The 21685-nt window shown below is 41.1% G+C and overlaps 1 protein-coding gene across 2 annotated transcripts in view; it reads right to left on the reverse strand.

Moving 5' to 3' along the window:
• Tox3 (TOX high mobility group box family member 3) overlaps window positions 1-21685 on the reverse strand; it is a 104837-nt gene that overhangs the window by 11141 nt on the left and 72011 nt on the right. Inside the window, exons 2-4 of one of the 2 annotated variants that reach the window (XM_051168696.1) lie at window positions 18325-18387; window positions 13922-14173; window positions 6-275 (exon numbers count right to left, since the gene is read on the reverse strand). In XM_051168696.1, coding sequence (XP_051024653.1) covers window positions 6-275; window positions 13922-14173; window positions 18325-18387 — 585 coding nt within the window. Of the gene's footprint in view, window positions 1-5; window positions 276-13921; window positions 14177-18324; window positions 18388-21685 lie in introns of both variants that reach the window. The other variant, XM_051168695.1, reaches the window with a different exon arrangement.

Consider the following 21685-nt stretch of genomic DNA (forward strand, 5'->3'; position numbering starts at 1 on the left):
CTTACTCTGTTGGCTTCATCAGCATCCTCTTCGTTGATAGAGCTGGAAGGGGAGGGGGTGGCCGACTTGCTTGCTGGAGAAGAAGGAGATGTGTGGGGGACACTGGCCCCTCCCAAATTCAAGCCCAACTGGGCACTGAGCTGAGACTGGTTGATGGTGGTCAGTTGGGCGGGAGGCATGATCCCAGAGCGAGCAGCATCGGTCATATGGACAATTGACCTCATGATCACGGAGGGATCCTGGCGGTACTGTGACACTTGTGTGTGGCTCTGATCCTACAAAGATAAGAGCGAAAGGGGAGAGGGGGAGAAGAGGTTTAGTTTTCCCAAATACCAACGAACTTGCAAGGTTAGCAACTGTGTAGATGGGTCAGAACCATGGCAGCTTTGCTACAAGGATGAGAGGCCAGAAGCACAAAAACCCAAAAATGAAACCCAGCTGTCCTGCTATCGGACAGTCCTTGGGTGACCTTTTTAAAGAGCACAGTTTGCCAAGGAGGCAACCCCTTTAGGGGTTCACCAATGAGTCTGTGTCCTTCTCATGCCCAGCACTGGTTCCATGGCCAGGTGAGGAGAGGAGGGGCCGTGCTCAGGTGGACTCTGATGGCAATGCGACTTCCCAGCAGAGAGTAGACAGAGAGACCCAGAGCTCTGGCATCACAGAGCAGAATCTGTCTGAGGTAGGGAATCTTTTGCCTGCAGCCGAGTAGTAACCCCGGACATCGTGATTCTGACTTATACCGCCAAGGGCATCCGGAAGTCACTCAGTGCCGTAGCTATCACACCGGTGTTCTTATTTAAACCCACTTCGTTTCTGTTCTCTTTTGCTGAGCCCACCGTGATTCAGTGTCATAACACTTCTGAAAACATTCTGGAGCAGCAAGTGGGGACTTCCCCGTCAGCATCAGTTTTCTGTGCAAATTATTTCCTCTGACTTCAGAATTAGCCTTCCCTGCTCAGGGAGTCTCATGAAGCTATTAAACTATGGTTGCCTCTTTCTCACTCCTTCCTTTTTAATACCAAAGAAGGCAAAATAAAGACATGCCTTTCCAGCCATTTCTTTCAAACCTGTCATTTGGAGTGAGTCTGCGACTTTACTAAAATCTAACCCCGAGTGACCTAGAATTTCATTTTACATACAGACTTCTCAAGGTTCCTCGGTGGGGTCTTTCTGGTAAGGCTTTTTTCTTTTTAAACAAGCAGAAGAACTGTCGATAGCTACATTGCTCTTTTGGTTTCTCAGTTCCATAGTCTCCTTGCTACTAAGCAAGAAGCTATGTCAAAATAAAATAAAATAAAAAAGAAGCTATGTCAAAGAAAACTGGCTGCATAAACACTGACGTCACCACGCTACCACGTGTTTGGAAGCTTTAAAAGGCAGCGAATTAGATGAGGGGTGTGCTGATCTAAGCCTTGGTTTCTCCATCTTGGCTCAACTGATGCATGGGACCAGGTAAGTGGGGGGTGTGGACTGTGTCCTCTGGGCTCTGTGTAGCTTCTGCAGCATCCTGGGCTGCCACGCGCTAGAACTGAACAGCTTCCTTCCCTTCTAGAAATGGTTTCATGGGACAAAACCACTTCCACACGGTGACTAACAAGCCACAATGATATCCAAGATGGGAAAAAGATAAACTGAGGTACAACTGTAGAATAAAGTCCGTTTTTTACTCACTTAGTTTTTAAAAAGTGACCCCCCCCCCCCGCAACTGTTAATAGTGGTCACATTACAAGGAAAGGATTCGAGCAACGAGAAGGGTTCTTAACTTCTTTGCAGAAATATAAAATAAGCATATAAATATAAAACATAACAAACAAACACACAGGTTAAAAACTAAAGTATGACTCAGGAAAAACAGAATAGATGATAACACAAAATAATTAAATCAAAGTAATTGCTGGAGTTTAATACTTTGTCTTGTTTTGTTTGAAACAAGGTCTCATGTAGCCACGCTGGCCTTAAATTTACTAACTAGCCAAGGCTGGCCCTGAACTCCTTTTTCTTTTCTTTTCTTTTTCTTTTTTTTTTTTTGAAACAGGATCTCATGTTGTCCAGGTTGACCTCAAAATCACTATGTAGCCAATGCCACTCCTGAACTCCTTGGCTCAATCTTCAAAGTGTTATGGTGACCGGACATTGTTCCTCCTCAGAAACCCTGAGCTTTTGTTCACACAGCATTTTGGATGGACTCTCATCAGCAAAGTGGCCATCAGCTAAGAACCAAGTGTGAAGAGAATATAATCTTGCCTTAGTCTGGACCCAAGGTGAAAACAGTCTTAGGATGCTTGACTCCATTGAGACTTTGTCTCCACAAGCTGATAAACGTCTGAGTATAGACTCCGAGGAAGGAAGTCTTAGCCCAACACAAAAGACAGGGGCCAGCGATTCCTGCTGGGGGACTGTATTGCAAAAGTGACCACCGGCGATCATTTGGGAGAGAGGAGAGGAAGAGAGAGAGAGAGAGAGAGAGAGAGAGAGAGAGAGAGAGAGAGAGAGAGAGAGAGAGAGAGAGAGGAAGATTGGGAAAACAGAGAGGGATATCGGAGGTTCCTGCCCAAGGCTCCCAAAGTTTCAAGATTGGTGAAGGTGATCTCAGTAGAGATTTCCAAGTTGGGTACATGGATGGTGCAGCTTCTTATGTTGGATAGATATTCTGCAAAACACCTGAGAAATATGCCAGGGAAATTGCCCTATGGAACTGATACCCAGAAGGTTTCATTCTTGTTCCCCTTAATCTCCTTTCTCTCCTAATTAGGGTAGTGGGGTTGTAAAGGAGGTACATGCCTTTAATGAATCCCTAACAAAGTAGAATTGTTAAGGAATGGGAGCCAACACCATGGCCTCCTTGCAGAGGCCACCTGCGACTCAGACTTTTAGTCGTGAACTGGCTACCGGGGCTCTTTTGCTGGAAGAATGAAAAGGAACTTTCCATGAGTGGTTTCTGGGTGTTGGGATCTGGGCTAAACTCACATGTGTTTCCTAATTTAACCCCCTGGAAATATTGGTTATTAGTATTATTGTGCTATTGGTACCATTACTGTACCAATCTTTAGACAGACAGGAGTGAGTCCGCATGTCTCTAGTCACTGGCTAATGCCTCTTGCTCAATGGAAAAATGGTTCTTTAATGAGCCACAGTGCCCTAAAAATAGATGGTACCAGCAGAAAGAGAGGAGACTGGGCCCTGGCCTCTCCAGCACCACCATCCATCCTAACAAAATCATTTTCATGCCCATCTGTTTTCTAAACTGAGTTCTCTCACTAGAATTCATTTAAAAAGACAGTGTTCCTCTGCAGTTGGGGAATTATTGTGAAGAATATTGGTGACGAGGCCAAGGCTTTGACAAAACATGTCTTTGGACCCAAGAGGTTATTGGCCCTATTCTTCTTATCTTCCACAGGACAAGATCCCAAGAACCCTCTGGAATATATTCAAGGGAACTCCAATTCACAGAACCTGCTCATCAGGATGTGCCAACATTCCCTATGAGCCACAGCTTCCTATGTTTGAGGACTTCCATGTAGGAAGACTGGTTGTCAAGAGCGCCTATAGACTCTAAACTGTAGAGTCAACAGGGCAGAGGTTCAAGCTTCGGTAGGGCCACTGATTATTATCAACTGCTCAGAAGAATTTTGAGTCTCAACAGTGCCAACCATATTCTGTTTCAAAAGCTAATCTTTAAAACATGTGTAGGCTGGGATGTAGCTCAGTACTAGAGGGCTTCTCTACCACAGGTGTGTCCCTGTTTCAAATCCCTAGTTATCAAAAAACAAACAAAAAGGTTTTTTTTTTTTCATTGATCTTAGGGCTTCCTTATTATTATTATTATTATTGACTTCCTTATTTTTTTAATTTCAGTTTCTTTTAAAAATTTATACTGAGCATTTAATTCTTAATCTTTGGAATTCTCAGTTTTTGGAAACTAGAAAATTGAAACATTTTCAATGTTCTTTTAGACATTCAGCAGAAGGATGGGATGTCATTTTACTGCAATGACACACAGGACAGCAGAATTTGCATGTATGTCTCATGACACACAGGACAGAAGAATTTGCATGTATGTCTCATGACACACAGGACAGAAGAATTTGCATGTATGTCTCCAAAAGAGCCCATAGCTCTTCTCTAGTAGGAATGACTTAATAAAGAAACATATAACCAAAAACAAAGAAATATAACATGCATTTATAAATCATTTCCTCCCTATAAAATTCAGTCTTGAAAGACTTGCCCGTGGTCTCTTTATACAGACAAAGTAAGTACTAGGTTCTGAGAGACCACTGCAAGCCACAAGATTTGAACGCCAGTAACCTGTGCAGCACTTACTTGTTTGTTTCTTCATCTTGTTTGTTTAATTTTATGTTCTAGTTCTGAATTCAAACCTAGAGTCCCACTCGCACTAGAAAAGAGCCCTACGACCAAACCATACTTAGTGTCCACTCAGCCCTTGAAAAAAAAAAAAAAAAAAAACTCATGTCCTGGGACAAGAGAGCTGCATGTACAAGTGGAGGGAGACAAGACAGCGTGTGATCCAGGTTCTGGGGGGGCAAGTTAGCCAGGAGAGGAGAAACAGGGTAGGAGTGGACAGAGGGCAAAGGGCCAGAGAAGACAAGGTAGGGAGATGGCAGGATACTTCCCTGACAAAGGGCCCCCACAGCTAAGGTACAAAAGGAGGCAGAAATCAATAGCCAGAGAGAGGAGCAGCACATGCCCAACACTGGCGACCTGTGGAGGTGCAGGAGACAGAGCAGGGTGCAGCACTACACACCAGGCCAGAGGCTGTCAACAGTGGACCTGGAACAGCAGGGCCCCTAGGCTGCAAGATGGATAATGGCTAGAAAAGGATGGAGCTGACAAATTGGTCTAGGAGATCTGGATGGCAGCATGAAAGGATGATCAGTAGGTGTTCAACGGTGTGTCTCTTACCTAGTGGAATTCCAATAAATATGAAGTGGGTAGTCCACCTAAGCCTACTTGAGACATTCAGTATAAATGTCCAGGTGATGACCTCAATCTGTGTTCTGAAGGCAACTCAAGGGTTAATAATATCCAACTGTAAAAAGGAATGGGCAGAGTAGGCTCATGATCTCTCACAGAAGAGCACTGCTGGCTACCTGCTGGCCTGGAAATACCATGCACGTACCTGTCTACCAACAAAGGGTCGCTACTCTGTGAGTTGCTCCTCTCTGTACCTGGTCAAAGGGCCACTTCATTTTTTAAACAAGAGGCCAGGCCAACAGCCATTTCTGTCAGCAATCCTGTGTTTTCTTAAATTTGCCTGAAATGTCTGAACCCCTGCCTATAGTTAAATATTAATCATTTACGTAAACTTATTTTTAAGATTTATTTTCATCATTTAAATTGTGTGTGTGTGTGTGTGTGTGTGTGTGTGTGTGTGTTTAGAGATGCACACATGAGTGTGGGTGCCTGGGGAGGCCAGAAGAGGGCACCGTATCCCCATTGGAGCTGGAATTACAGGCTTTTATGAGACATCTAGTATGGGTGCTGAGAACCAAACTCCAGTCCTCCTCAAGTGGTAGACGATCTTAACTACTGAGCCACCTCTTCCTCTCTTGACCCAAACTGTTAACATGCGATAATTTGTATTAGTAAAGAAATGTAGAGAAAAGGAGTGGAAAATGGGGGGTGGGGGGCATGTGAGGGGGCCTGGGAGGAGAAGAAGGAGGGGAAGCTCCGATCCATTTGTAAAGGAAATAAATTAATTAATGAAAGACAAATATTTTATTACAATACAGTAATTTTTTTAAAGGGAAATGTCTTATCGCTAAAATAATGAAAGACCAAGCCCATTGGTGCTGAGCCCAACACCAAGTAACTACTACAAGGAAAAAAGATATAAAGTAGCGTCTATGAACCCTGGGACCTGCCTAAGTTTATGGGTCAAGGTCTGAGGAGTGTGAAAGAAACATCATTCCCCTCAACAAAATGTTCTTCTGGACTTACCAACACTAAAAGAGAACTGAGAAAACCTTCCTGACTGTGTAAGTCCCCACAACCCAACCATGATTGCAAATCTACACACAGGACTGGGGGAAGGGGGCAGGTTAGTGGTGGATACAATGTGCTTTCATTTCCAGGGCAAGGAAAACTCAAATCACATTCATATACATTCTTTAAAGTACTGAGCAGCAATTTATCTTGGTATAGAAAGAAATATTTTCCCCCAAATGTAAGCTATATACTTTTACATTTATTTTGTAACTGTAAATATTACATATTTATTTTTCTATTTTTGTTTCCATACATTCATTAAATGATGCTTCCTTCCATCTGGGTTGAGCTCACTGTCAAAAGTATTTTAAATTTCATATGCAAATGTATGTTTGTACCTTCTATCTGCACAGTCAAGTAAATATTCTCTATAGCAACCCAACATCAGATTTTCACACTGGAGGACAGCATCCAATTAAAAAGCAAATAGCCCAAATATGAGAGAGTGTGACTAAATAGATTTCCACTGAGTCAGTTTTTAATCAATATTTCCTGAGAATTAAAATAATTAAACAATTATCTGTAATAAATATTACTTTGTATTTAAAAAAAACCAAAGTAACTACAAATATAAAATATAGGCCAGCAATTTAATGCTCAATTATTGAGTCATGTCCTATAGCAAGTTAAAATTTTACTTTTAAATTAACAACAATCAAGCAATTATGTTTATCAAGTAAGCCAGAGGAGAGATGGCCCAGAGGTTAAGAGCACTGGCTGCCACTTTGGAAATCTATCTGGTGCTATCTCAGAAAAATGGGAATAGGGCTTCCTCAAGACCCAGCTATTCCACTCCTTGGAATATACCCAGAAAATGCTCCAGCACACAACAAGAAAATTTGCTCAACCATGTTCATAGCAGCCTTATTCATAATAGCCAGAACATGGAAACAGCCTAAGTGTCCCTCAGTAGAAGAATGGATAAAGAAACTGTGGTACATATACACTATGGAATACTACTCAGCTATTAAAAACAAGGAATTCCCGAAATTTGTGGATAAATGGATTGAGCTAGAAATGATCATAATGAGTGAGTTAACCCAGAAGCAGAAAGACTCAAATGGTATATACTCACTTATATCTGCATACTAGCCCAAGGGGCATGTCCCATGAAAGCCTTCACTTACCAGGAAACTGGGACAGAGGGGAAGGCATCCTATTGGGACTCTAAATGAGAGACGCATGGGAGAATAGCAAAATAAAAGGATACAGAGGGTCCTAGAAATCTACAAGTAGAACAATATGATAGGCAGATTTGGGCCCAGGGGTCCCGCTCAAACTAAGGCACCAGCCAAGGACAATACAGGAGGTAAGCTTTAAACCCCTACCCAAATCTAGCCAATGGTCAGAATATTCTCCACAGTTGAGTGGAGAGTGGGATATGACTTTCTCACATACTATGGTGCCTCACATTTGACCATGTCCCCTGGAGGGGGAGACCTGGTGGCACTCAGAGGAAGGACAGCAGGTAGCCAAGAAGAGACTTGATACCCTATGAGCATATACAGGGGGAGGTAATCCCCCTCAGCAACAGTCATAGGGGAGGGGAATAATGGGAAAATGGGGGGGGGGAGGAATGGGAGGATACAAGGGATGGGATAAACATTGAGATGTAACAAGAATAAATTAAAAAAAAAAAAAAAAAAGAGCACTGGCTGCTCCTATGAAGGTCCTGAGTTCAATTCCTGGCAACCGCGTGGTGGCTCATGACCATCTAGAATGAGATCTGGCGCCCTCTCTGGCATGCAGGTGCACATTCAAGCAAAAAACACTGTATACATAATGTTTATCAAGTAATGTCTCTAACCCTGTAGACTGTGAAGCACGTGTACTAAGCAAGCCAATGAGAACTGTAGACTCCTATCCTACCAAATTTATTTTTAGGATTTATTATTTCTTCTTATGTGCACTTCAATGTATGTGTGTGGTGCAGGGAATAGGCACATGGGTGGGGAATCCCTGCGGAGGCCAGAGGCAGCCAATCCTCTGGAGTTGGAATTACAGGCGGCTGGGAGCCGCCCAGTGCGGGCGTGCGGATGGAGGCAGGAGAACGTGGATCTTCCGCAAGAGCCGTTTGAGCTCCCATCTTCCTAGTCATCTCTCCTGTCTACACGCCTCAATGTTTACTTCATCACTACTCTCACGCCTGTGATGTCACACGTGATCCTGGGTTTCTGACTTGCACATACGTGAGTCTTATGCAAAGCAGTCTAATTTTAGTGAACAGTTTCTTAGCAAACTAAAACTTCCAAGAGTTTGTTACCAAGAACTCAATGGTAGGTCACTCACATAACAGTGACGCTCCGCTGTCTTAGCAGAGCCAGCGTCATGATCATTTCTTTTAACCCCACACTAAATTTTTTAGGGAGGGATTCCAGTTTTCCAACTACTTACACTCTTAGGTTTCCTTCCTTCAACTTAGTGTAGTGGCCATGTATGCTTTGTAGAGAATAAGCACTCTTTCCCTGTCCTTTCATATGCGTTCACAGAGTGAAGAGATCACACAGCTCTAGCCCCAAGGCCAGGCCACAGGTGCCCACAAGCAGCAGCTGATGAAGCTCCTGTTGCCTGGAGCTTCTATTCTGGTGGGTGTGAAGGTGGGGACAAGGTGGTGGCAATCACGCGAGGGCCACATACAACAAGATGGCAGGTGCTGTGACAGTAAGGATCTGGGATAACCACATAGAGTCACTTTTCTCTCTAACACACACTGTACCATCCTGTCAGGTTACATTCGGAAATATGAATGCTATACAAACGCTGTAGTCCGCCCCCCCCCCCCCCATCGCTGAGAAAGTCTGGCAACACCCAGCTATAGCTAATCCAAGCTACAAAGAAGAGACACAGAAACAGACTGACATATCACCATTGAAGAATAGCGACCCTTTAAAACCTACAAGCCAAGTGCCATGGACGGCACTGTACAACAGCGAATTACATTTATTAATTCTGAGCATATGCCCACTTTTATAGATAACACCGACTCTGACCTGCAGCACAGCACCCAGGTGTTGAGGTTCAGTGGTATTTACGGGCCAAGCAGAAAGAATATTTTAAGTGTTGGATGGTTCGAGGCTATCTGCTCCTCTACAAAGGAAAAGAATACAGAGTCTGGGCCTGGCATATTTGGCTGCCAGTCCATCATAGAATAATGGCTACATGAGAGGTGACTTCAGTGACAGACAATTTTTAAGCATTCAGACTGTGAGTTTTGATAGTCCATGGAGGAGGCACGGATTATCAGAACAAAACAAAACCATCAGAACGCATCATAAGCAGTATAGTTCAGGTTATTAATAGTCTGCTGTAGCTCTTCGTAGGTGTCTGTAAGCTTTTGTAGTGGTTAGTGTGTTTCAGTTTCATAACTGAGATTTTGTATAGTCAAGGCTTTGTCCACAAAAAGTGAGGGGTTTGCTCCTTTTTCATTGTTAACCAACAATGAAAATGGATTTTGACAGCAACTCGACTTAAAACACACAGGCACAGCAGTCATTCAATCTGTACGGGAACTTGCCAGTCCCCAGTGGCTGAACGGTAACCATCCTGCGCAAGTCAGCTGCACAGACTCTGTTGACAATAGCGATGAACATGTTCATAATAATAATAATAATAATAAGGGCTTGTTTTAATAGAACGTTCCACACATTAAACACATTAATGACCCATGAAATAACTGTTTTATCTGTAACACATTAAGCGACATTACTAAAAACAATGTATTAATTGGTAATGGGTTTTTTTTTTTTTTTTTTTTTTTGGGAATGTAAGGTTTTTTTTTTTTTGGGAAAGTATAAGATAGCAGGGTAATAATTTCATAGCTTAATCAAAATTAGAGCCATGCCAATTGTGTGAAGAAGACGACAAAAACGTGTAAAATACACTCGGTCATTTTAGACACTTGATAAACTCCCACTTTTCTAATCAGAAACGTTATCTACCTGACTTGTGGGTTAAGTGTTTTGTTAGCATGTGCAGTGTTCATCCTTGGCTGCCTGAGGCCTTGCACAGCCTTTGCTCTCTCACCTGAGCACACCCAGACACTTCACACTGCAACATGCCTCCTTCACCTCCTCCCTTTTCAATTTCCGGGCACTAGTTTTGCTGTGTTACACAGCATCAACCCACCATTTTCTACACACACGTGCTATCGCAATTAAATCCAAAGCGGCATCAAACAACATACAGGCCCTCGACACAAGAAATACAATGCAGGCACAAAAACGTGTGTGAATTATCTGTGTGTTTTATAAACTCTCTTTGGGGGGGGGCATACAAAATATCAAACTAGAGACAGTTATTTCACTGTCTGTTTCTTAGATATCAAAGAGAATTTTGAAATTCATCAAAGCTAACCTTCTGTTATGTACAACAGGCTGAGCTGAAAAGAATGTTAACAAGTTCAATTCTCATTCAATCAGCGGCACTGCTCTCTGAAATGTTTCATTGCGGGAAAGAAATAAAAATAATCTATATGGTAATTATGAGAACGAGTCCCCCAGTAACTTTCAGCTACATGAAAGGTCAGTTCTATTCAAGATATTTTATCAGTCCCCTGCACATACCCCTGTCCTGTCATTTTAAATCTGAGCAGCATTTTATTTTCCCATTTACAGCTACCTGCAGAATTAAGTACTTAAGCCAAATAAGAAAAAAAAAAAAGAAAGAAAGAAAGAAAGAAAGAAAAAATGTTGAATGCTGGCAAAGGCTATAATAGCATAGAGATAAATCGTTCATCTGCTCTCTCTCAAGCCTCTGGGGCTGCAGATTTTTCTTCTCCTGGTGCACTGTGGGTATTCAAAACTTGTTCAACATGATTTCATTTCATTTCAGGCACTGCCTGAGAAAACTAAATTACAGAATCAATCATACAGAAGGTCAGAGTGAGACTTCATTACAAGTATTGCATGCTTGCATGAATATCTTTCATTTATGACTGACCCAATATGTCACAATAGCTGTCTAGTAAAAATAATCCACTTTCTGAAATTGATGTACTACTGATGTCAGTGCTACTCAGCAGGCTGGGCAGATTATAGAGAGGTGTTAAAAAAAAATAAAAAATAAAAAATAAAAAACCTTTGGAGCTCACACTGTCGGTTTTCAGAATTGCCATCTTTTGTAGATTAAAATAATTTCCAGATGATCAGCTAAACTGACAATAATGCTTAGAGGTAAGAAATTTTTAAGTAAAATCTACTGTTGATTTTAACCTGCCAACCACATCCTGTCTTAAAACCTCTGTGGCCACCACAAGCAAATCAAAGTAGTTCTTTGAAGCCACAAACCCACGGACATTCGATTTTTCAGCAATTCTCTTTTGAATACCAGAAGGGTATTTGTATTTCCTAAAATGTGAATGCTAATCATCGGCCTCTTTTTAATCTCTCCCTTTTTGTTCCTGTGCTCTGTCTTTAAAAATAATGGCATAAATTTAAGGAAGATAAACATGTTGTGCCCCTTGCCAACAATAAGGCAGCCAATCAGTCCTGTGACAAACTGTCAGCCTTTCTAGGGCAAAGCCGATGGAGCTCTGAGGAAAAGCTGGTCCGCTATGACATAAACAACTGGCTTTTCTTATTATATGATAGGCTTAATTCACCGTAGCTATCCCTCACAGACAGCCATATTCATTTTGGATAATAAAGCTTGTTACTTGCGTAGGACATGAAACAGCCCACGTGCCCTACGATGCTGAAAGGCACGCTGTACACAGTATTATTTATTACTTCTGTGTTGACCTTCCTACAGGAACTCTCAGAGGAGGCTTCTGCAGAGTATTAGGATGTAGCCAGCAACTCGGTACCCGGAGGGAGACAGAGAGGAACCTTGACATAACCTATTTTTAACCATGCCTCTGGCGATTCTGAATTCAAGTTTACAGGTGAACATGTCAGGAGTCCGCAGAACAAAGCCAACGACACATCGTATTCATCATAATTCTGTCCCGCTACCTTTTATTTTTTTCCCAACATTTGTGATTTAAAATCCCGTGACATTTTTCTCAAGGTGAAATTCTACTAGAGTTTCCAACAAGATTAGTTTGCTTCAAGCCAAAAATAAATAGCATTTGGGTTGAGCAGAACTTTAAACCAGTAGTCATAACCGTGATGAGGTCCATGTAAACACAAGAGCCTGCACTTAAAGTACCTATACTTAAAAGAAAAAAAATCAATGGAATAATTGAACTTCTTTAATGATTAGCCATACATTACAAAAGAAGCATTAAAAATGGAGTCTTGGCTTCCACCACCAGCCTGGGAAAGCACTATCTTTAAGTGTATGTGAGTATCATAATTATTTTATGATTCCATCTTTAGTTCTTTCCAATATAGTAAATTCAATTGACCATGAAATGAAATTTCATAGTCAAAATGCCTCCTTTACACTTTTTTATAGCAGCAATAACAGTTTTATAGCTTTGAGGCAAGGTAATTCATCAGATGTTTAATTTAAAGGCAGAGTCTTATATTACTAATAAATATTTACCAATTTAATAAAGTACACATTTTAGCATATATTATATGGTCTTTTAAGTATTTCTGCAACTTGAATGAGGCTGGCTGAGCATCTATAAATATGGCCAGCCCTAGTAAACTCCCTTGGTGACTAAACACCCTTTTTATCTTTATTATTTTCCAAGTATATTACAAGCAAGACTAGAGAGGAAGACAGACCATCTATTCTAGTGTCAAAGGGACAAAACTGTACGAAAGTCCACAGGAAACAATTATTTATGATGTCATGGAACATTTATGAATACTTAATGAATATTTTCTGCCTGCTCACTGCATTCTTCTCCGGAAAAAGAGAAAAAGAAAGAAAGACAGACAGAAAGAAAGAAAGAAAGAAAGAAAGAAAGAAAGAAAGAAAGAAAGAGAAAAGCTGAAACCCCTCATGTTCAGCTCAAACACAAAAGATCACAGGCAAAGACAGTTATGTTGCCACAATCCTATTTGGTAAAGTAATCTTACATTTCAGAGACCACACTGAGCCTTTGCACTGTTAATCCACTACATATTTTGCAATCATGAGTTGTTATCTGGGGAATTAAAAATGAAACCAATACATATCACTGGCATGGTCCTGATGCACAGAAAAATATGTAAACAAGCAACAGGATTTGTTTTTGTTAATACCAACACATCTGTCTCACTTTTTCAGGGTTTTAAAAACAAAAGAGCTGCATAAACTATTACTCTTGCTTTAAGATGGCTGGCTAGTGTCTCACCTCCACAGACACGAATACATTATATACTGTGCTGGAGAGAAGACACAATCCCAACAGAAGAGTTTAAAATACTTAAGCAGATTTACTCTGGCGATTGCTGACTATAATTGCACACTAAGAAAAACAGAAATAAAATTATCACATTAGTAATCCTTGCTCTCTCGAGTGCCTTATTCGACGCTTGTGACAGTAAATAGCACAATTAGGTGTATTTCACACTATAACAAAGGCCATATTTTCCTCTGCTGGTTATAAGCAGACTTCCCCCCCTCCCTCTGTATCACAGTTTGATATTTGATTTGAGGTGAGAGCAAACCGTATATCATATATATGTATTTCTCTAATTCAACAAGTTCAAAAGACCTGGGCACTAAAACGGGCTCCCATGTTTAAAGGCTCGCCTGAGTAAGTTCTCACTTAGAGCACACCTCCACATTAAAACAAAGACAGGGGAAGACTGGTTGACATCAAGCCTTCCTAGAGTTCATTTCCTATTGGAAGACTCTTGTTGGCCATCCTCTATGGCTGCCAATCACCCACTATCAGATTATCAATTGAAGCCTATGTTTACAGGGCAATCTTTGCTCGCCATCAGGCAGGGATATTTCTTAACAGAGCCTCCCAGCTCCTTACCACGAGGACAAACAACAAAGAGCAGTTGCAGGTGACACGTGGGACGCTTACCATGTGCAGCCCGTTGCTAGGAAGCACAGCATCTTGTTCCACCAGATTCCTTGAGATTGTGATGGAAGGGAGATCCAGGCTTTGAGGGGGAAACTGGGGTGTGAACTCGCTTCCCTGGGAAGGCAAGGGGTCGCTGAGAGCCTGAAAGGGTAGCAGCACATCAGGCATGCCCAGGGTGGGGTCCGACTCTGGAGGAGGTGTGATCGGCGGGATTTCAAACTCTTCATCCCCAAGGCTCGGCGTGTGGAATGTCTGCTAAAAGGAAACAAAATACAGACACCCTCACAGTCACTTTCTGTATTTTATCCCTCCTTGGAGGGAACAAGAAAAACTTCCTGAGGAAACACTACATATCTAGGCCAAATATTTATTTCTCAAATGAAAACATCTTAAACACAGATTTCCATATATAAAGTTTTGCTGATCATTCTGATTAAAGATTTAAGTCTCATTATCATATGGTTTTAATGGAGTATCAGTATTAACAGTTTTTTAATGTGTACTTAATTAGCAACATCTGTCTTTGTTGTTAGTTGGAGCATCGGCGACATTAGATTTGGCTATATAACAAATTGCCACTTTATTGATATGTTAGGGAAACAGCTCAAATAGCTTACACGATCCACATGCTTCATAAAATGCTGACAATATTTGTGGCACACACACACACACACACCATCAACCCAGAAGTGAACATTGCACATGTTTACTTTCTGCCACAACCTATAAAACAAGTACTATTAAATTTGTGGTTTGGGTTAAATTTTTTTTCTTTATTGGCATAGTCCCAAGTGTAATAAAGGCTTCTATGGAAATTGTTACCGTGTCATGCAACATTTTCTGTAAGGGTTATTGTGGCTTGTATTAAAAGATGCTGGCGCTTTTATTGAAACTATACGGCAGATTGTTTTCTTTTTACATGAACATTTCCATATGCGTTTACCAGAACTCCATCTACCAGGCTTCAACTTCTAAAGACTACCTAGAGAGCGCAAAGCCATACGGATACAGCCACACTAGGTACATGGGCGTTGCCTATTCACTTTGCGAGACAAATGTAATGGCTTAAAACCTATGTAAATCTTAGTGCATTGTTTTTTGTGAATGCTACTAATATTCTTCAGGCTGGGTTGTAAATGTGGCTTAGGTGAGGAGAGAAGGGACATCAACATGCCAGATCATTACTATTATTACTATCATTACTATTATTATTACTATATTATATATATACAGATATATATATATATATATATATATATATGCACCTACATTTTGGTGAGACACAGGATTTGGAGGCCACTTACATTTTTTTTTTTTTTATTCCTAGCTAAGAGGGTCACAGATGTAGTTCATTTATTATTAATGGTATTTGAAAGAGTGACCTGGCATGGGGTAATTGGAGTCTGCTATTATTGATAAAGAGACCTAATTAAGAGCTGAAAAATCATCATTCTTCAAACTCTCAATTATGATGTTTTATAAGAACCACCTGAAAGGAAAGAGAAAAAAACCTCGATGGGGTGGGGGCGTGGGGGGTAACTTCAACAAAAAGCATTTCTTGCACACAGAACCTGACAAGCATTATTTGCAGCTCACCAGGAAAAACAGAGTTTGTGAACTATGGAATCTAGGGAAGGGCAAATGGCCACCTTGAGGGCCTTGGTAGACTTGATAGATATTTTTTTTTAAAAATAGCTGAACCCCGATAAACCATTTGAGAGCCAGAGTGAAGTTCCCGATGTTTTGACGTGGGCTTTCTTGCAATGATACCGCCTCCCAATGCCAGTCTCTTACTGTGGTACCCTGAGTTCTTAGCAACAAAGGGATGAATTGGCCACAAACACGGTTGGCTAATGAATGTAACCCTATGGCTGCATTCACTGTTATTTTGGCACTAATGTGGTCTAGTAACAGATGCAACTGTAATTTGTGACTCATTTGCTACCCCATTACTGCTTAATGAAATCTAACATATCACATTAACAATACGGATAAACACTCATTCTTGATATGTGGCATTTGGCTGTTTTCATTACCACTGTAATTAACACTTGAAATATTATTTCAATAAATATTTAAAGTACTTTAAAAATGGTCAGAGTAATCATGACACAGATAGAAAACATAAAGCTAATGTGTGAATTTCAAACTTGGAGTACCCTGGTCCCCACAGTGTTCTTCTCGGACAATGTCCGTGTGGACGAAGCTGGCTTCAGGCATGACTGAGGCTTTACAGAGTGCCAACCTAAAGTCTTCCCGAATTAGTTTGCACTCATTAAAGTGTTAAAAAAAACACCAGATAAATTTACTTTTAATGCAGTGATTGGGAAATTAGATATGAGCCATAATGTGGCACATTAGCATTTACTCTGGCTTTATTTTTTTTGATCACGGGAAGATGCACAGTAAAGCCATTATAAGATTTTTAAACTCCAGTATAAAGCACACCTCAGGCCAGGCAGTCAAAATTAAAGAGGGTTTCAATTTTTTTTTTTTTTTTTTGCTAAGGAATATAGAGAGACACGTTATATATAATATGTCCCCGTGGCATAATTTTTTTTAAAGGAAACATTAATTTTAAGTTAGAAGCAATATATGTCTACATTGACCTAATAAAACAATGCAATGAAATAACATTGTAATATGTAACCAAGGAGATGCTAAAATCTTAACTATCTTTTAAGAGAGGTAAAATATCACATATGAAGTTTTTCATGGAGAAAAGAGATGCAACATTAAATATAATATTAAGTACCTCCGATCTAAAACATTGTTTTCTGAGAAAACAAAAGTCACCACAAACCCCATCACCAATGAAGAACATGGACATTTGATCAGACCATCACATAAGAGTTTAATGTGATCAATTTTTACAGATACCGACTTTTCAGTGTTTACCTAGAACATGTTAAAGTACGTGTGCATGCTTAAATACCATCTGTACTGAAATGTTCAAAACATTTGTTCCTTTTGATAAGACTGTAGATCTGGAGAACTGTTGTATCAACATACAACAGCCGACATCTGACACGGTGAATTATCACAGCTGGAATTAAATTGTTTCTGAACAGCTGCTGGCAGCACAGCTTTCATCAATGTTTGATTCAAATGTAGAAGGGGGAAAAAATGCCACAGAATGAAACATCACGTTGTCCTTACAGATGGGCTTGTGTTCATTATCCCAAACAGCAGAGCAGCCAGTGCCAAACAGTATTCCTATATCTAAGCTGTCTTCTAGATGGAGAGACGGCGGTCACAGGAAAAATAATTAATCTACAAAGACCCTTACTTCTCAAGTCTCCACTTGCGCTAATAATTTTTAGACATTAATTTCTTTCCTATCACTTGCTGCCCTGTACTAAGATCATTTGCAAAGCCATTACTATTTTCAATCTCTGGGGTCAAGCTAGTTCACTCTCCTGTAACTGAATGTATTTGGAAAATGAAGACTTTTTATTGCCCGAGCCACAGAGGAACTGTTCCATTTGGGCTGATTTCATCCTTCTGTGTTTCCTCTCGTTTGAAAATGTTCAATCTCACACAATCTATCCTTTTAGGAAAACATTTTATTGATCTAATCAAGTATCTTGAGGTGTTTGGTTTTTTTTTTTTTTTTCCCTCCAGAAGGCATGCCAATGAGACCAGACAAAGGCGGGAAGTCAAGAGCAAGAAACGTTGTAGAAACAGCAAGAAGACAACACTTATTCCATGTACACCCGCACACTAGCACAAAGCAGGAGAAAATATGACACTGCGTTCAGAGCCCATCACCCAAAATTCCCAGCTACAACCATGCCTTGGACAGTGTCTGTTCATTGACTTCAGACACCCAGTAATTTCTCATTGGACCTCTAGTATTGTGGGCACTGTGCTAGGTGGGTGGGGGGTTCGAACAGCAAAATGCTCATTGTATGTCACACTAAAAACCATAACACTGTCAAGCACGGTTCTCTGAGCCATGGTGCTCAAGGATGGTAACCTTAGAGATCTGGGAAGCAAAATACCGTCTATTAAAGCTCCCAAATACCCAGTTATCTGCTTAAATATTGAGCAGAGCTTGGTGTATGTGTGTGTGTGTGTGTGTGTGTGTGTGTGTGTGTGTGTGTGTGTGTGTGTCGCATTTTCTATTACATATTAGTAATTCCTTGGTATGTGCTTTTTTCCATTAAGAGATTCACTTAAGTTTCAAATGTTAACCAACAGCCTGTAGACAGTGATAAAGTCTTGTCAGGTTATTTTCTTTTCCAACAGGCTTTTCTCATTTTCCTCCAAAGTTGTTACCTTGTGCCACAGGAGGGGGCGGGGAGGGAGAAATCAGATACCTTGCTTTTTCCCTTCAAGCCTATTAAATTATCTATACAACACACAAAGCACGAGCAGACACGGTTAAGGCAGGCACCCACCTCACTGGCAGCAAAGAAGGCGTTGTTCGCCTCAGCCATGTTCATGTAGTTATTATTTCCAAACTGGAAAAGAAAACATTGATTTCTGTTAATGGAAAGCAACGTAAAAAACCCGTGGTTGTTTATTTCATACTCAGAAGTGACTGGGAAAGAAGGCTAGTGTGATGGGACTCATGGGCCAAACTGGACATGTGAAACCGTACTTACTGTCAGTCAGTCAGCAAGAGCACAGAGTTACACTGTCAATAATTCTGGAAAATAGTTCTGTATCCCCCGCCCCCCATGACTGGCAGTGAAAAGAGACAATTACAACCACCTGGCTCTCTGGTCACTAGTGTGCTGCTTATTCAAGTGGCATTTGTCAGAGGTTGGAAGAAAAGGAGTCCCCAAGAAAACCACTTGGACGTCTTTTAAAGCATGCTGGGACTTCACACTTTACTTTTCAAGAACAGGTGTCACGTGTGTGGGTAGGTTAAAAATGTGAATTAAAGGGGATACAATTCAATTTCCAAGCTGCAAATTCTATTTTCTGGTGAATGGGGTGTGGCAAGAATACAAACAAATAAGACTAAAGAACATTTCCAAAGTCTCCAAGCAGAGCCCGCTGCCATATCCAGCTCCATCGCAGCTGCTGAAAGCCCTGCTATTTAATCTCTCCATGTAACATTAAGTGCAAAGGGGTTTAGAAAATAAGCAGGATCCCATGAACACAGCAATTTTTATTTCATTCCCTAACACAATGGCCCATTCATATCATCACAAATAAGACTGTATCAGCATTTCAGATGTAAGCTCTTTACTTCCAGGGACCTGTGATCAAAATGTAAAACTCGGATTTGGGGGCAGAAATGTATTTTCAGGTTCAAATGGTCTAGGTAGGCGCATTGCTTTGCTTTCAACATTCTGCTATCAGGCTGGCAATATGGGAAGGGCTCTGTGGGCATAATTATCTGGAGCTGTGTTATTTTTCATGACTCTTAAATGGTACGAGAATATGTCCTTGTGTAAAGTACTCTATTCATTTCCTTTAACGAACCAGAAGAAGCACAGGTGTGATCTCCAAGGGGTGAAATGTATATAGATATTTTCTAATATATATTGAAGCTAGCAATTACGTTAACATAAAAGGTATAATTTTCCCAAGAGATAAGTAGGTGGCTCCGTGAATGGATGGATGGATGAATGAATGCGTGGTTGGATGGGCAAACAGATGGACAGTGTTAGAAATAGGTACACAGAAACGCAGACGTTTATGTAGGCTGATACAAGCAATGAGTAGGAAACAGATACATGGATACCGGAAACCCACATATTCCTCCTCTCAAGACCACTTATTTTTCAGGGGCCCTTGGTCCAACTTTCAACCTGTAGGAAGCAGGTTTGGCATGCTATATTTGTATCATGTTAGGGATCCAAGAGCTAAGCAAGACTTACAGGAAACACTCTAATGGCTCCAGAGTGCTGCAGAAATCTACAGAGGCAACACAAACCACCGCAGGACACCTCAACACACACACACACACACACACACACACACACACACACACACACACTGAGCTATCAGACCGGCTCTCCTCTAGCATTCCTACTCATCTGGGTGACTATCTTCCTAAGAATTCCTGGAAGGTGTACTCGTGAGCCCTTAAAGAAGACCTTTACCTGGCTTGTCTGAAGGCATGGGGTTTCAAAAACATAGACTTCTGTTGTACTTTTTTTCCATGAAATGCTCAGGCCTATAATCAAATATGACCCATATTTGAATCTATATATACCACGTTCCAATCCTCCCCCAGCCCCACCAAGTCACCTGACAGCCAGTATCACAACTTTAACATTATTTAAATGTCGGCTTTGTTGGGGAATTAGAAATCCATTTAAGGCAAAGAGCTCATTATCAGAGAGTATTTTTTTTTTTTAAGATTAAACTTACTTATTATCTAATAGCACCTAGAACAACAAAGGAAAATAAAATGGCCATTAAACTAAAGGCCTAAACAATTCAAAAAAAAAAAAAAAAAACAAATTAAGCTCAGAGTGAAATAAGAACTGGGTTAGAAATCCTCTTCAGAACAGTTAGTATGCGAATGTAATTACTGAAGAAACTACAGCTAATCAGCTGTGAATTGTATCCATTAATTAGTATTTGCCCTGGAGAAATGAGAAAAATCAGTAACAACGCTGCCACCACTGCAGTGCTGATGGGCTGCAAGAGGAGGGCTGCGTTTAGTCAAGCAGGTGGCTCCAGTGGTCCACATAATTTGAAAAGCTCTCACCTGGAGGGGGGAGCTGGAGCGGACAGAACACTCCTTGCATATCTCTTGTATCTGCGTAAGGCCTTAATTAATGGCTTTTAATTTGGAAACACTTGGTGATCGGGAGGGAGCCTTTATAAATCATTTCAAGTAGAAGCAAGGGTTTCCTTTCTACCTGGGGTTGGATGCGGCCTGTTTCAAGGAGCCTTCAGATGTTGGCGGGTGGCAGGACGTGGTTTCTCTTCCGCACATGAGGCTGTGGGGATGTAGTCCCAGTAACAAGAACAGTTCCTTCCCTGAACCCCACACTTCAGTGCGTGCTGTCTATCCCTTACTGCTATCCGCAGCCAACCCAGTCGCCAGAATGAAAGGACTGGCATTTCGCACCTGGCTATTTTCTCTCTCCCAGTGCTAGCTTCCTTTTCTTTCTTTAAATTTTGTTTTGTTTGTTTGTTTGTTTGTTTGCTCATTTGTTTGAGACCCAGTCTTGCTGTGGTGGAGCCCAGGCTGCCCTGAGAACAGATTTCGGACCCTCCCATTTCAGCCTCTTGAGAGCTCAGCCTCCAGGAGTGGGCCACCAGGTCCCCCTGTTTATTTCATGTTAAAATGTGCCCTATGTGTCCTGCTTTTACTTGTTTGATGTTTAAAAACAGATCAGATTCTGTAAGGAAAAGAGGTCTACTCCTTTGGGGTAGACCGCTAATACAATGACCTAAGAACAATTAACTTTGAGTTGTACACAATTAAATTTAGTTTAGGTCCTAGGAGGCAGCGACATTGGTGAAAACATTAGGCTACATATACCATCCAGGGCCAGGAGAAAAGGGCCTTAGCTGGGCTCCTCAGCGCCACTCACTCGGCTAACCATGCAGGACATGTTAGAAGCCACAGAGTATTTGTAGAAAGGATAAAAAGCTGATCCCACTGAAATTTAGGTGAGCCATAATCACCCCTGCTACCCAGGGTCATCTGTCACGTATTTTAATGGTGATTAATAATGAGTGGTACCCAAGGAAGCCCTCTGTAAATATTTTTTTCATTTCATTTCCCAAAGTGGGACTAACTGCAGTCCATTTACGCCAACAGCCAACAAGGAAATTATTTGTTCT

This window comes from Acomys russatus, chromosome 26, assembly GCF_903995435.1.
Source record: "Acomys russatus chromosome 26, mAcoRus1.1, whole genome shotgun sequence".
Classification (NCBI taxonomy): domain Eukaryota; kingdom Metazoa; phylum Chordata; class Mammalia; order Rodentia; family Muridae; genus Acomys; species Acomys russatus.